The sequence below is a fragment of the Bos taurus genome, chromosome 10 (assembly GCF_002263795.3).
Source record: "Bos taurus isolate L1 Dominette 01449 registration number 42190680 breed Hereford chromosome 10, ARS-UCD2.0, whole genome shotgun sequence".
Taxonomy (NCBI): Eukaryota; Metazoa; Chordata; class Mammalia; order Artiodactyla; family Bovidae; genus Bos; species Bos taurus.
In genome coordinates, this window is record NC_037337.1 from 92,413,525 (window position 1) to 92,431,084 (window position 17,560).

At 44.0% G+C, this 17,560-nt stretch overlaps 1 protein-coding gene across 1 annotated transcript in view; it reads left to right on the forward strand.

Moving 5' to 3' along the window:
• TSHR (thyroid stimulating hormone receptor) overlaps window positions 1-16,815 on the forward strand; it is a 148,429-nt gene extending 131,614 nt beyond the window's left edge. Inside the window, 2 exon segments of the mRNA NM_174206.3 lie at window positions 14,145-14,333; window positions 15,384-16,815. Of these exon segments, the coding sequence (NP_776631.1) occupies window positions 14,145-14,333; window positions 15,384-16,794 (1,600 nt within the window). The 3' untranslated portion in view covers window positions 16,795-16,815.
• The last annotated feature ends 745 nt before the right edge of the window (window positions 16,816-17,560 follow it).

Below are 17,560 nucleotides of genomic sequence, written 5' to 3' on the forward strand. Positions count from 1 at the left end.
AATCAATTATAACGAAGGTATTTACAAATTGGTTAATTCATTACTTCTACTTTGTATCATACACTGGATACCTCAGGACATCTAAAAACCCTAGATGTTGCAAAATAATGAACCTTGTCCACAATAAACATAAGTGCTTCACAAAAATGCACATACAGACCTATGCTGCTGCTGCAGTTATAATCTAAAACTGTCTTCCAGATAATGGAGATATTAGCCAAGAGCCTGTCCCCTAACCCTTCCATTACTCCTGCTCCAGAATGTCAGCAACTAAGTACCAGACTACATCCAGCTCCAACCCTACCTTGATTCTTATGCCCTCAGTCATTACCACCCAGATATCTTTTTTGTTGTTACTGGTGAACTGCAGAGTCGTCCTATCTCTTCATTGCTTGAGGATCTCAACTCCTGATGCACTGAATCTTCTATCCTCCTTCTCTTGTAATTGCTGATGTAGATCAAGTATCCATGCAGATCTTCTTTCCTATGCCTTGGCCTCTGAGTGAGTCACTTGGTCACTCCAATAGACGTGTTTACCACTCTGCCTCTCAACTCCCCTTCTGTGGCCATAGGCCTGGCATTACCGAAGATTCCAAACCCTCATAGTCTCAGTCTCAAACATCCTGCTGTCTTTCCACGTGTCTCCTTCTCATACAGTCATTCCTTCAATTCTTTGGTCTGATTAGGAGCTACAGACTGTTGAAAAACAGTTTTTCACAACATGTGAGCTTCAAGTTAAGTTTTATTTGGGGCAAAATGAGGACTGCAACCTAGGAGACAGCATCCCAGACAGTTATGAGAAACTGCTCTGAGGAGGTGAGAGGAGGAACTAGGATATATAGAGGTTTTGCAACAAAGGGTAGGTAGTCGGGGACACCAACTTTGGGAACACCAAGGACTACTGTTAATTAAGGAAATCAGACATGTCAAGTTAAGGAATTTAGTGCTTTTCTATGTGTGGAAAGATGCAAGTCCAGGCTCACTGAAATCACTCCTTTGACATGCACCTCAGCTGTCTGGGGCCAGTGTCCTGCATTTTCACATTCCAGGTCTCCTCAGGGCTCACTGTGGGGAGTGGCTGCAGTCTGATAGCTGCTAGATGGCAGCTATTCTTCCTTTCTGTGTTCCCGCAGGGTTCATCAGCTCACCGTTCATGGTGGCTACAACTGCTGCTGACTGTGACACCCTTTGGGCTTCCCTGGTGGCACTGGTGGTAAAGAACCCACCTGCCAGTGAAGGAGATGTAAGAGACGTAGGTGTGATCCCTGGGTCAGGAAGAGCCCCTGGAGGACAGCATGACAACCCACTTCCTATTCTTTCCTGGAAGGTCCCCTGGACAGAGGGGCCCGGAGGGCTACAGTCCATGGGGTCGCAAAGAATCGGACACAACTGAAGTGACTTATCACATGCACGCACGTGACGTCCTTTGCTTATTGATATGGCAGGAAACAGCTTCTGTCTTAGCTCAGTCAGTAAAGAATCCGCCTGCAATGCAGGAGACCCAGGTTTGATTCCTGGGTCCAGAAGATCCCGTGGAGAAGGAAATGGCAACCCACTTCAATATTCTTGTCTGGAAAATCCCATGGACAGACAAGCCTGGTGGGCTACAGTCCATAGGGTAGCAAGAGTCAGACATGACTTAGTGACTAAACCACCACCATGGCAGGAAATACTCTATTTCTCACGTCCATTATTAACACCTCACTGTCTTTCACCTCTCTCATATCTTCATTTCTTTCTTATGAAGATTAGTTTCCATCATCTATCATTATAAGCACTGACTTGTATTCATAGCCTTGACTCTCTCTCTGTCATCCTTGCCTAGAAAAACTCTACCTTGGTTAAATCCAATTACCCACCTACTATGGGCTGGACTTTTGCAGGTGAGCTTGGCAAGCAGTTTCACTTTAAGTCATTCACCCCAAGTAAACCCTAAGTGCTATACAGCAATAACATCCCATTTCCCGAGTTACTCTCCCTCTCCCCCAGATAAACACGCCAGGCCTCCTCCCCTCTCCTCCATTCTCTAGTCCTTCTCTTCCATTCTCATGCCCACGTGATCACCTTGACTTCCATTTCATCTAGAATAAAATCAACCAGAAGAGAATTCCTCGTGGTCCCACAGCTACCCATCTTCCTGAATCTGTGTCCACATCCTCTGTCTCCTCTCCTGAATTTTAAGCCACCTTTTAATCTTGGGCCCCATGCCCTCTCAGCAATCCAAGGGCATTGCTTCAGCAATCCTTGCCCTTCTGTCCAATAGCACCTACATTTTCCTCTTTACTGGATTATCTCCCATCAACATTTAAACATGCTATTGTTTCTCCCATCATAAAACAATATTTCTTGAGCCTATGGATTAAAGGATGCCTGAGAGACATATCAGTCAGCTGCAGTTCTTAAATCAATATGGATCCTGACTCCAGTGAGACAATTACCTTGCCTCTTTTAGAACACTGATTATTTGGTGACTTTAAAGAGTTATTATATTTAGGGTTTTTTTTTTAATTTTTAAAAGACACTTTATCTATTAGGATTATATATTGAAACACTTATAATTTAAAAATGTCCTTCAAGTTTATGTCTAATTCTGTGTCCTTTTGTAGCAAGATGTGGCAAAAGAGTTGGCTAGAATTCTAAATCCTCTCCCCAATGCCTGTTAAGCTCACTCCAGTTAGGTTTTCACCAAAACTGTTCTTTTCAAGATCACCAGTGACTTCCACAGTTGCTAAATCAAATGGCCAATTCTTAGTTCATGTCTCAGAAGCATTTGACTCGGTTGATGACTTGATCTTCCTTATAATACTTTGTTCTTTTGGCTTCCAAGACACCATCCGTCCCTTGGTTTCTCTCCACACCTCTGGTTGCTCCTTCCGAGTTTCTTTTTCTAGTCCTTCCTCTTCTTCCTGATCTCCTGTTGTCAGAGTGCCCCAGGGCTCCACCTTTGGCCTTCTTTCTATCTCTTTATCCACATCGTTGGTTATCTCATCCACTCATGTCTTTGCATACTGCCTGTGATACCTAAATAGAAATCACCAATTCAAACAGCTCCACCAAATTCCAGACTTATATAACACACCCCCTACTTGACATACATGCCACTTGGATGTCTAACAGGCATCTCAAACTTGACCTGTGAAAACTAGATGCCGATCATTCCTCCAAACCTGCCTCACCTGCAGCTTTCCTCATCTCGGGAAATGGCACTTCCATTCTTCCAGCTGCAGACCATTAGTAATAGACTCATTCTTGACCTTCCTCTCATACTCCATATCCAAATCCATCAGAAAATACCATTGGTTCTACCTTTAAATCTGTACAGACTCCAACCGCTCTCAGCATCTCCTCGGCTACCACTCTGGTCCAAGAACAATCCTGTCTATTGTTGGTCTGCTTGTTTCCACCCTTTGCTCCCTTTGGTTTACTTTCAAAGCCGTAGTCAGTTTGATTCTTTTAAGGTAGGTTAGACTGTACCATCCCTCTGAAGGCCTTTGCTCTCTCTCTGATAAGAAGACAGACTCCCCTGGATGGCCTACAAGGCACATGTGACCTGCTCCCTGTAACGTCTCTGACTTCTCGCATGCGTCCCACTCTCACGTCCCACTGTCTCAGCTCCAGCCACACTGGCCTCACCGCTTGTTTAAACAACCCAGGGACACTGTTGCCGCAGGGCCTTTGTACTGACTGGTCTCTCTTCCTGGAATACTCTTTCCCAGATAAAAGTGTGGCTTTCTCCCTCAGCTCCTTCAGACCTTTGCTCAACCAGCTCCTCAGTGAGGCCTTCCCTACACTCTCTAACTGTGGTCTACCTCTGGGCTCTTCCCTTCCCCTCCTCTGTGTTGCTTTTCCCCATGGTATTGATCATCCTCAGCTAACATACTGTGTGTTTTACTTTTATTTAAAAAAGATTGTTCCTCTCGCCCCCCTAGAATGAGCAGGAGAAGCACAGTAATTTCTGCATGCTTAGTTTACTGCTATACCTGAGACACAGAAAACAATCAATCGATCCTTATTAAATAAATGCATATCCTATTTTAAAATTCTTTCAAACAAATAATGACAGGCTGTCTTGAACTTAAAGCCTCTAAGCCCTTGTTTTCAATCAATTAATTAAACTGCTTTTTAAACAGTCAATTAACCTTCTTTCTGCTCTTAGATGCATTTCCATCTACCAATTTACAGATGTGACTACACATTCATAATGAATCTGTGTCTACATGTTGACCTTTAGAGAAGCCCACGTTCATTACAAGCAGACATAAAAGAGACTTGTAATTGCTGCTGAAACACTGGCGAGCCAATTAGTGCTTATTTAACTTGCAATTGAATTCATCAAAGGTTAACTGTGTATTTGATCATGACAAAACATCTCACACACAAAAAATGGACATTGTTCCAATGTTTGGCAATGCTAGAGCACATAACTGCTAATGAGAAGCAATTTGTTCTTGCTGTGACATCAAATATCAGTTGGCTTTTTTTTTTTTCCCCCTGGCATCTTTAAAATTTGGTGATATTCTTGCCCAGCACATAACCCTGCAGGATTCATTCCCTCCAAACTCAGGTCCTGTTATTTTCATTAGACACTTAACTTGAGAAGGTTCCCATGACCTAGGCAATTAGACTTCAAACTGTCTGCCAGGCTTGGCTCAGCTGCATGCTTTTTGTGAGTAAATACTGGGTAGAGACAAATTCTCTTGAAACTCAGTGCCCCTCACTTGATGAGCTCTTTGTGGAAAGTGCCAGAGTCAGACAGGGGAGAGCAAGGCCCTCCAGCTTGTAGACTTCACTCTGCATGGCTACGTTTGCAAAGGAATTCAGGTCCCTTGCCGGCTGACAGCTACTCTCCATATCCTTCTCACTCCAGTACCAGCACTTACAAATTTTAACTGTACCCTGAAGGGTTTATTTGAGAAAAGGTACACCACTAGGAAATTCTGGGTTCAAAGTGGTCAAATAAAAATGTAGGCAAATGGGAAGAGATACAGCTTCAAATAAAATGATCCCTGCCTTGGTAAGTTAGAGGATTTCCACAGACTAAGGCTCTTTCCCCATCAACTCCAGATTTGGAGGTTGTCCAGCGTGGCTCAGCACTCAAGACGTGTTCATTCTCACCTCCTGTTCATTTCTACACGAGAAATGGAAGAGTGATTAAAAGTCAGTGATGATGCATTGAACCGAAGCTTTTATTTTTCCTCCCTCCTGAGATCCCCTTAAGAAACGTGGGAAAGAAAATTTTAATATATAGACATCCACAAGGACAAAGAGGACAGATGAGGACAGATGGGTGGTCTAGAGAGCTACAGAATTCTGGGGGGAAGGCAGAGAAGAAGGAGGGCAAAGCTTAAAGTGCCCACAGGAAGCCACATTCAGAGGCAACTGTCTCACCCTGAAGCACCTCTGAAGGGTGTGGGGGGGGAGGATTTAGAGGTGCTGGACGTAGCAAGAGTGATATACAGGGCTAAAGACAAAAGGGCTAATTTTACGTCTCTGTCTGGAAATGAGGGTTTCCCAGGTGGCTCAGTGGTAAAGAATCCACCTGCCAATGCAGGAGACACTGGTTTGATCCCTGGGTGGGGAAGATGCCCTGGACGTGGGAATAGCAACCCACTCCAGTATTCTTGCCAGGAAAATTCCATGGACAGATTTACCTGGTGGGCTGCAGTCCATGGGGTCACAATGAGTCGGACACGACTGAGCAACTAAACAACAACAATCTGGTAACCCTCTACCCTATTTATGCAAAATACCAGCTGCCAAGTACCTCCTCTCTAAGCTGGAGATTTGAAGTACCTTTTCTGAAGAAGTTGAAAAACTCTAAAACGAAAAAGACCTCCATGTTGGCATTTTAGGGCTCAACAGCAGAATGGCCAGTTCCCTACAAAATTGCCCTAAAGCAAAGTCTATTGGTAGACAAGCTCCTGAGATCAGATTTTCAGTGCCTCAGTCTTAAGCATGAATATGACAACGAGGAACACCACTCAAAGAATGCTAACCTCAAAGATGGAAACCAAGATAAACAAATGGATGTGCAGGAGGGGTCAAGGGCAGGGATGAGCCGGAACAACAAAAGGCATGCAGAGAACAGAAAAGAACATTTTACAAAGCAACGATTAGTGACCTGAGGTTAATCTGAGAAGATGTTTTATCCCTATAACGACAATGATAATAATAGTTAATATTTATTGACAGCACGCTGTGAGCCACTGCTCAAGAAGACAAGGAAACTGAGGGACAAAATAATTCAGTGGCTGATAGTAAGTTTAGTCCGTGGGGAAATGACAATGCAAATCCAGATAGTCTGAATTTAAAACCCCTGCTCCTGACTGCTGCGTGTGCTTCTTCAAACATGCTATAAAAAAGGAAGATGAGACAAGAAAGCACTTTAAAAATGTATTTGACAAATATATATTCAGAGCCTTCTGTCTTCTAAGTACCAGTCTGGGTGCAAAAACTGTAACAGGAAACAGAACCAGCAGAGCCCCAGCTCTTGTCAAGCTAAAATTAAAATCTTCAAAGCCAGGCACAGAAAGACAAATACCACATGATCTGTCTTACCTGTGGAATCTAAAAGAGTGGAATTCATAGTAACAGAGTACAGTGGTGGTTCCCAGGGGCTGGGGGACAGGAAAATAAGAAAACGCTGGTCAAAAAGTACAAAGCCTAAGTTCTGACAGTTTCGGGCACAGCCTTGTTGTTCACTCCCTGAACTGCGTCTGACTCTTTTTGACTCAATGGACTGTAACATGCAAGGATCCTCTGTCCTCCACTGTCTCCTGGAGTTTGCTCAAACTCATGTCCATTGAGTTGAGATGCTATCCAACCATCTCATCCTCTGCCACCCCCTCCTCCTTTTGCCTTCAATCTTTCCCAGCATCAGGGTCTTTTCTAATGAGTCGGCTCTTCACATCAGGTGGCCAAAGTATTGGAGCTTCTGCTTCAGCAACAGTCCTTCCCAAGAGGGTTGACTGTTTTTAGGATTGACTGGTTTGATCTCCTTGCAGTCCAAGGGACTCTCAAGAGTCTTGTCCAGCACCACAATTTGAAACCGTCAATTCTTTGGTGCTCAGCCTTCTTTATGGTCCAACTCTCACATCCCGACACAACTACCGGAAAAACCATAGCCTTGACTAGACGGACCTTTGTTGGCAAAGTAATGTCTCTGCTTTTTAATATACTGTCTAGGTTTGTCATAGCTTTCCTTCCAAGAAGCAAGCATCTTTTAATTTCATGGCTGCAGTCACCATCCACAGTGATTTTAAAGCCCAAGAAAAAAAAAAATCTTTCACAGTTTCCACTTTTTCCCCTTCTATTTGCCATGAAATGATGGGACCAGATGCCATGATCTTAGTTTTTTGAATGTTGAGTTTCAAGCCAGCTCTTTCACTCTCCTCCTTGACTCTCATCAAGAGGCTCTTAAGTTCCTCTTCATTTTCTGCCATCAGAGTGCTATTATCTGCATATCTGAGGTTGTTGGCATTTCTCCTGCAATCTTTATTCTATCGTGTGATTCATCCAGCCTAGTATTTCACACGATGACTATAGTTAATAATGCTATATAGCATATTTGAAATTTGCTCAGAGAGTAGATATAAAGTGTTCTCACCACACACAAAAAATTACATTTATGTAAGGTGATGGATATGTTAATTAGCTTGATTGTGGTAATCATTTCACAATGTATACACATATCAAAACATCACTTTGTATACCATAAATATATATTATTTTTATTGGTCAATTATTACCTCAGTAAAGCTGTAAACTTTATAAATTAATTAATTTTAAAAATTCAATAGAAGACATAGAAGATATATATAGTCAAGAATTTTACCAAAAGATTCAATAAAAATAGTAGGAGAAAATTATAAGAAAATGTCTAGGGGTTCCAGGACAGCCCTTTTCCACTTGCCAGGAATTCCAGGGAAAAAACAAAGGAAATGAGAGGCACAAGCTATCCTGGGAACAATGCCAAATATTGTCAAACAGGTGAACAGCACAGGTCTCCAATTGGAGGGACCCCCTTCACCCCAGGGTCCAGTACAATAAATGAAAATATATCTATATCTGTATCAAGGCACACTTTCATGAACTCTCACACCAGGGTAAAGAAGGCCATATAATCATTTCACAATGTATACATATCTCAAATCATGTTGTACACTTTAAACTTAATATGTTATATGTCAATTATATTTTAATAAAGCTGAGAGAGAAAAGAAAGCTATAAAAGCTATCAGACAGTAGAAACAAGTCAATGACCAAAGAATAAAAATATGAATGGCATCGTATTTAGCCAAAAGGGACACCAGGTACTGGAATTCAATAAAGTAAAGCCTTAAGAATTCTAAAGGAAAGTGATTTGCAATCTAAAATTTATAGCCAGGTAAAGTATCAATTGACACTTTCCCCCACATTCATTAAGAGTGGGGGGAAAAAGTCATTTTTTAGTCATACAGGATTCAGAAAATATCTTACATATATCACTTTTCTAAGAAATTACTTGAAAAAATACTACAGAGAATTATCTGGCTGTCCAGTGGTCAGGACTCCGCCTGTTCACTTCCAACAGTGCGGGTTCAATCCCTAGTTGGGGAACTAAGATCCCTAAGCCATGTGGATTCAGGAAGAGACTCCCACTGGAGAGAGTGCAGAGACTGAGAGAAGCCTGAACTTCAATCTGCAGGCCATGGGTTTCAGGCTGGAAAGCAACAGGATGAGATTCAAGTTTTAGAAAGAACATCCTCTCCTAAGTCTGAAGGCAGAGTTAGTAGACACTTTCTGGGAGATGAGTTAGGAAGTCTATGCAAAACTCTGTTGAAATGTAATTCAGACCTAAACTAAAGTGGTAGTGATAAGAACCATGACTCTGCAGACATATAAACAGCTGACCTGACATCTGATTTGGGCTCTAGCTCAATTGCATTTTACTGTAAATATTCATGGCATGAATATTTTTTTTTCCATTTATGTTCCTTTTTAAATTATTTGATGCTATACTGTGCAGTATTTTACGGAACACAGTGTATAACTTTACATAGTCACATCTTTCACTATTTCTGCCATAATTTGTAAATTGGACACAATGCCTAAAAAGGCTTTTATGTGTATATATATACACATATATCCCCTTCCTCTTGGACTTTCTCCCACCCCTCCTCAGTTCAGTTTAGTTCAGTCACTGAGTCCTGTCTGACACTTTGTGACCCCAATGACTGCAGCACGCCAGGCCTCCCTGTCCATCACCAACTCCCAGAGTTTACCCAGACTCATGTCCATTGAGTCAGTGATGCCACCCAACCATCTCACCCTCTGTCATCCCCTTCTCCTCCCACCTTCAATCTCTCCCACCCCTCCAGGTCATCACAGAGCACCAAGCTGAGCTCCCTATGCTTTATAGTGGTCCCCAGTAGCTATCTTTTTCACAGGAGTATATATGCATGATAGCCTATGTATGTGGCATGAATATTGAGCAAGGACAAGAGAGAATCCACAAGGATGCAAGTCCTGGAAGATGGTAGTTGGTAGGCAGGAAATAAAGAAATGCCAGTAGGCTTAAAGGGAAGAACCATTCCATCATCTTGAGAGAAGAGGCGATGCGTCCATTGAGAAGTGTAGGGAGCTCCCCCCTTCCTCCCTGCGATCTCTAGATCTCTGCAGGGGAACTGAAACTGTTTCTCAAAGGGTGAGGGGCTGCAGCTGTTCCCCTTGCTTGACTCTGGAAAGGTTGAAGGAGCAGGCATGAAGTGGCTTGCATCAGGAGAGTGCAGCATCTCAGGGCACTCTCGGAGCAGCGGGCTTAATGGATGCTTAGAGAGACATCGAGTGGCCCCTGCCCATGGGGAGGGAGATGGCTCCAGATCGATCCTAGTATTAAGTGGATCCAGTTTGGGCTGCAAATGGCTTTGGCCCTTGAGACGAGGTTGGAGAGGAGAGAAAGGCCACGGATCTGCAGGGCGCTGGCAAGCATGGGAGGAAGGGTAGACGTGATTCACGGTACGTTAGGAAGTCACTGCAAGGTTTTGAGCAGGAACGCGACCTTGCTTCACTCATATGTGACGACTCCCCTGGCTGCCGTGTGGAGAGTGGTTTGGAGGCAAGTAACTGACAAGACCACTATAGGAGCAAGAGATGCTATTAGCTCAAACCATGAGGCTCAGAATCTCCTGCCCTTGAATCTACCGATGCTCCTGGAATGGCCTCTCTCCAGATGATCTCTCTCATAAGTAAGCCACCATTTTGTGAGAAGCTCAAACCACTGGGAGAAGCCACATCTGCAATCTCAGCTGAATGCAGGGTTGAGCCATCTCAGCCCTGACACCAGAACATGCAAGTGAAGCAGTCTGACGGAGCCCCCAGCCACTGAGCCACCCTAACCACCGAGTCTGCCCAGCTGAGCCCCAGACAGCAGGAACAGACACAAACCATCCCTTCCACACCCTGTTCTAAATCCTGGCCCATAAAAGCTATGCTTATAATACAAAATGGTTTGATACCACTTAGTTTGGGGGTATTTTTGTCATGCAGTAACTGGAACGGTTATTAAAGTGGTTCCTTAAGAAATATCTTTTAAAATGCAGACACATTCCTTGGAAGGATAAACACCTTCAGATGAACACTCACAACCAGTGTATCCAACAGACAGCAAAGCAGAGAAAGGGAGCCAAGAGACGCTCTCTTGTTTCACTGACAGAAAAGAGACACATAAGTGGCTTCCAGAAAACTGGAGGCAGAAAGGTGGCCACGCCACAAAGACAGCACAGTTAAAAGAGAAAGGTATGCGTCAACAGGACAGGCAGGAGAGCAAAGTCCAACCGCATTTCCCTCACAGCTGTGCTTCATTCCTCAACTCTTTCACCGGCTAGGAAGTTATTCATATATGCCTGTTTTCCAAAGGTTAAAAATCACCTGGAGGTCATAAAACAACAAGCACAAAGAGCAATTGTTACCCCCCAGGGAAGTTTGGGAAATGCCAATATATGGATTTTTAAATTTTTAAAACTATTTATTTAGCTGGGCCAGGTCTTAGTGGTGGCACATGGGATTTTCGCTGCATCGTGAGGAACTTCTGTGGTGGTGCCCAGACTCTCTAGTGGTGGGGCACAGCTCTGGGACGCACGGGCTCAGAAGCTGCAACGGAGGGCTTAGTTGCCCCCTTCCATGTGGGATCTCAGTTTCCCAACAGGGGATTGAACCTGCATCCCCTGTATTGCAAGGTGGACTCTTAACCACTGGGCCATCAGGGAAGTCCCAGAAATAAAAAGTAAATATAAAACAAAATGGTAAACATGATACCCTCCCCCAAGAATCACAGTTCCACAGTGAATAGAGTTAACACGCAAATCTCATGTTAATAAAACTCACGTAGCAAGTTCTCCCCTTCATGGATCACAGCTCTCTGGTGGCAAAGAGGCTTGCATAGGTCAATGAAATTATGAGCCATGCCTTGTAGGGTCACCCAAGACAGACACGTCATGGTGGAGAGTTCTGACAAAACGTGGTCCCTCCTCGAGGAGGGAATGGCAAATCACTCCAATATTCTTGCCTTGAGAACCCCATGAACAGTGTGAAAAGGCAAAAAAGATATGACCCCAGAAGATGAGCCCCCCAGGTTGGAAGACGTCCAACATGCTACCAGGGAAGAGAAGAGAAATAGCACCATACAGAAGGCTGAGCGCCGGAGAACTTACGCTTTCAAAGTGTAGTGCTGCAGAAGACTTGTGAGAGTTCCTTGGACTGGGAACAGGTCAAACCAATCATTCCCAAAGGAAATCAACCCTGAATATTTATTGGAAGGACTGTTGCTGAAGCTGAAGCGCCAGTATTTTGGCCACCTGATGCGAAAAGCCAACTCATTGGAAAAGGCCCTGATGTTGGGAAAGATTGAAGGCAGGAGGAAAAGGGGGTGACAGAGGATGAGGTGGTTGAATAGCATCACCAATTCAACGGACATAAGTTTGAGCAAACTCCTGGAGACATGAAGGACAAGGAAGCCCGGCATGCAAAAGTCCATGGTCACAAAGAGTCAGATACAACGTAGCAACGGAACAACAGCAGCAAGTTCTAGCAGCCTTGAACCTTGAGAAGGTAAATCCCAGTAAAGTTCAGTTACTGTGATGTGGAGGAAGAAGCTGTAAATATTGGAATTCATTTGCTAATCAGTTTAATATTCCGTGCTAATTATATGGCATATAAAAATATGAGTATAAAAAGAATATGTAATGAACACTGATAAAATATAAAATAAGAGAGGCACTAGGTTAAATATTTGTGGTTTATTCAAGCCATTATTCAATGCAAGTAAAAATGATGGAGCAAGATACATAAGCTGGACTCTTGAACAGAGAAAAGAGCAGAAAATGTCTACAAGCCACGAAGTAATGCTACCTTAGTAACTAACACTAATGTCTACACTCTCCCAGCTTCACTATCTCCCCCACTGTTTTTGGAAGTACCTTGAATCTCATTTCAGATTGTTAATATAAACAGTAGATCTTCCCTGTAGCTCATATGGTAAAGAAACTGTCTGCAATGCAGGAGACCAGGGTTTGATCCCTGGGTCCAGTATTCTTGCCTGCAGAATCCCATGGACAGAGGAGCCTGGTGGGGTACAGTTTGTGGGGTCACAAAGAGTCGGACATGACTGAGCGACTAACACTACTTCTACTGAGTCTCATTTCAGATTGTTAATATAAACACTAGAGTTTTCTTTCCAGGAATACATTTAGAATCTTGTAAAGAATGGTGAAATTGACCTGTCATGAATTTACCATGTAACTGGTTATGACTCCTAAGCTCTGTATCATTAGAAGATTTTCATGATACTGGTATTGATCCAGATCAACAAGTAATTTATCAGTCCCCAAACCCTAGTCCCCACAGAGACTGGGAGCAACAGGCCCTTTGAGCCTGTTCAGATTTATTCTCTTGCCTCCTGAGATCCGTTAGTAGTTATATGGTGTAGTTTTCCAGAGTAAAATTGACAACTGTCTCTGATTCCAAGAGTTTGTGTGTGTTGCAATGGGTAAAACAAAATGTCTGATGTACTATTTATTATTTTTATTGATACTGGAGTTCTAAGCAATAAACATGAGAGTCCCAGGAATAAAGACGTGGATGTAGAGAACAGACTTGTGGACACAGTAGGGGTGGGAGAGAGTGGAATGAACTCAGGAGTAGCACAGAAACATATGAACACATATACATATATATAGATATATATATACATATATACACATATACATTACTTTCCCAACAGAGGTCCGGATAGTCAAGGCTATGGGTTTTCCAGTAGTCTTGTATAGATGTGAGAGTTGGACTATAAAGAAAGCTGAGTGCTGAAGAATTAATGCTTTTGAACTGTGGTGTTGAAGAAGACTCTTGAGAGTCCCTTGGACTGCAAGGAGATCCAACTAGTCCATCCTAAAGGAAATCAGTCCTGAATATTCATTGAAAGGACTGAAGCTGAAGCTTCAATACTTTGGCCACCTGATGAAAAGAACTGACTCATTTAAAAAGACCCTGATGCTGGGAAAGACTGAAGGCAGGAGGAGAAGGGGACGACAGAGGTTGATGAGATGGTTGGATGGCATTACCGACTCGATGGACGGGAGTTTGAGTAAGCTCCAGGAGTTGGTGATGGACAGGGAGGCCTGGCGTGCTGCAGTTCATGGGGTCACAAAGAATTGGACACGACTGAGCGACTGAACTGAACTGATATACACTACCATGTGTAAAATAGCTAGCTAGTGGGAAGCTGCCATATAGCACAGGGAGCTCAGCTCGGTGCTCTGTGATGCCCTAGAGGGGTAGGGTGGGGACGGGGTGGGTGGGAGGGAAGCTAAAGAAGGAGGGGATATATGTTCATGTATACATATAGCTGATTCACCTTGTTGTAAAGCAGAAGCTAATACAGCACTGTAAAGCACTTATACTCCCGTCTAAAAGTTTATTAAAAGGGGAGTCCCTGGTAGCATATCAACTTAGAAGCATATTATCCCTCCTTAGACCAGTGGCTGTGTGTAATATCTCAGAGGGCATGTTCAGTAGAAGGCTAATCAGTCATCTCCCTGTGAATCTCAGACCTGTCTGAATTCTAAAAGGTCCTGGTTGCTCACCCTCTGATCACTGTGTCTCCCTCTCAGGGACATCTCTTATACCAGTGTCACAGCCCTACCATCCAAAGGCCTGGAACACCTGAAGGAATTGATAGCAAGAAACACTTGGACTCTAAGGAAACTTCCTCTTTCCTTGAGTTTCCTTCACCTCACACGGGCTGACCTTTCTTATCCGAGCCACTGCTGCGCTTTTAAGAATCAGAAGAAAATCAGAGGGTAAGTGGCAGTGTCTGGATTAAGTAACAAAAGGTTTTGGTGGAAGATGAATTAATATCTGGGTATGAGGAAGAAGTTATGTTGTTTGCAAAACAGGTGGAGAAGAATTTGGAAGCGTCCGTAAGAAACATGAAGTCCATGGGACACAATGACTCTGCAGACCAAAAGTGTTTATAGATAAGAAATAAGGCTTGTATCTCTGGATCAAAGCAGAGGAGGGGAGGATTTTAGGCAGTGATGCAGGACAGACAGGAATGATTTCTCATGAACCTCCAAACAAGGTAGAACAGGCAGTCCGCTGCAGATTTTAAACACCACTCCATAGACGAATCTGTGCAGCAGCTGAAGCCATCTAAAGAATCTCTTTGGGATCAACCTGGTGGGCTAGTGAAACACTAAAGCTTACTTCTGTAAGCAGTCCTGCACAATAGTGTCCCTTATTCATCTGTTCAGTAAACATTTATTGAGCACCTGTTATGTGCCCGGCACTGTCCTACCCACAGCAATGAATAGGACAGACCAGAGCCTTCTGGCATTTTGTTTACATTCTAGCATGGAAGTCAGAAAAGAAACAGGCAAACAAGTAAGATCTCAGATAGTGCTACGAGGGAAATGAGCACAAGGGGCAGACAGTTTATTAAAGAAGAGGAAGAAAGGCTCTTCTGAGGAAAGACAATTTGAGTTGTCGCTCACTTTCCCATTCTATACAATAATAAACCAATACTCACAGACCTTCCCAAGGTGAAATAACCAGGAAATAGTAGAATCAGGTCCTAACCTAGGCAGACTGGCTCTAGTATCCATGATTTTTTTTATTTTTTTAAATCACTGCTGTTCTTGAACTGGTTGCAGAAGAGCAATAAGGACAGCACGTCAGTGGGTCATACTTGGGGAGGGACAGTAACAGGAAATGGTGCAGGAGAGACAGGCCTGACCGGATCCTGTAGAATCCTGTGTATCACACTATGTAGTCTGCACATTTTGCTAAGTGTGGTGGGGACCATTAGTGGGTTTCCAACAAGTGGTGACTTTCTATCCACTGCCTTGCAGAATCCTTCAGTCTTTAATGTGTAACGAGAGCAGTATTCGGGGCCTGCGTCAGAGAAAATCCGCAAGTGCTTTGAATGGTCCCTTCTACCAGGAATATGAGGATCTGGGTGATGGCAGTGCTGGGTACAAGGAGAACTCCAAGTTCCAAGATACCCACAGCAACTCTCATTACTATGTCTTCTTTGAGGAGCAAGAAGATGAGATCATCGGTTTTGGCCAACAGCTCAAAAACCCCCAGGAGGAGACCCTGCAGGCCTTTGACAGCCATTACGACTATACCGTGTGTGGGGGCAGTGAGGACATGGTGTGTACCCCCAAGTCGGATGAGTTCAACCCCTGTGAGGACATCATGGGCTACAAGTTCCTGAGAATCGTGGTGTGGTTTGTGAGTCTGCTGGCTCTCCTGGGCAACGTCTTCGTCCTGGTCATCCTCCTCACGAGCCACTACAAGCTGACCGTCCCACGCTTCCTCATGTGCAACCTGGCCTTTGCAGACTTCTGCATGGGGTTGTATCTGCTCCTCATCGCCTCCGTAGACCTCTACACTCAGTCTGAGTACTACAACCATGCCATTGACTGGCAGACAGGCCCTGGCTGCAACACAGCTGGCTTCTTCACCGTCTTTGCCAGCGAGCTGTCTGTGTACACGCTGACGGTCATCACCTTGGAGCGCTGGCACGCCATCACCTTCGCCATGCGCCTGGACCGCAAGATCCGCCTCTGGCACGCCTATGTCATCATGCTGGGGGGCTGGGTTTGCTGCTTCCTGCTCGCCCTGCTCCCTTTGGTGGGAATAAGCAGCTATGCCAAGGTCAGCATCTGCCTGCCCATGGACACCGAGACTCCTCTTGCCCTGGCGTACATTATCCTTGTTCTGTTACTCAACATCATTGCCTTTATCATCGTCTGTGCCTGTTACGTGAAGATCTACATCACAGTCCGAAATCCCCACTACAACCCGGGGGACAAAGATACCAGAATTGCCAAAAGGATGGCTGTGTTGATCTTCACTGACTTCATGTGCATGGCCCCAATCTCTTTCTACGCTCTGTCGGCCCTTATGAACAAGCCTCTCATCACCGTTACCAATTCCAAAATCTTGCTGGTCCTCTTCTACCCACTTAACTCCTGTGCCAATCCATTCCTCTATGCCATTTTCACCAAAGCCTTCCAGAGGGATGTGTTTATGCTGCTCAGCAAGTTTGGCATCTGTAAACGCCAGGCTCAGGCATACCGGGGTCAGAGAGTTTCTCCAAAGAACAGCACTGGTATTCGGGTCCAAAAGGTTCCCCCAGATGTGAGGCAGAGTCTCCCCAATGTGCAGGATGACTATGAGCTGCTTGAAAACTCTCATCTAACCCCAAAGCAGCAGGACCAAACCTCAAAAGAGTATAAGCAAACAGTTTTGTAAGTGGTACAAGGACTTAGGCTGGTTTTTTGAGCATCATTCCAACCATCAACACAACACGTGGCTGATCTAATCTGTAGATAATGTTCATGTCTGGAGAGGGACTAGCAGTAACCTAATCATTGCCTCCAAGAAGGAAGAGAGGCAACCGGCGTGTCTGAATTCCAGGTGATATCACAGTAATCCATACTTCCTGGAAGATTTACTGGATGTTAAGTGCAGCGATGACACTGTGTAAAATGCTTAATACATATCAACTGAGCCATGTTGACATTGCACTTTCTCACTTTTATATAGCATTTCATACTAAAGATTTAGCAAATGGCAAATGCTATTAACTTGGTTGGTGACCACAAGATAAAACTGACTCCGTGTTGGTTCAGTTCAATTTCACGCTCATTGATACAACCCAAGAGAGTTTGATTTTCACGAAACTGAAACGTCCAAGAGGACATCATACAAGGAACAGCCGTTTTGACACATGAAGGGGAGGAGAAGGCTTTGTTTTTTTTTTCTGACTCTGAAACGTAATCATCTCTTCACAAGAATCTACCTGATGGGAACCAACTGTTGCCTGGGAAAACTGGCAAGATTTCAGCTGTTGTGGCTGAGCAAACTAAGAAGTGCTCTTCTTGGCCAGTCTTCTGGCATTAAAAACATGCATTCTAGAAAGTATTTCTAAATGGCAAGTGGGAATTATGAGCTGGGCATTCTAGATCACTTGCTTATTAATAAAGCAGGCTGGACATCCATTTACTGTTGGACCTTG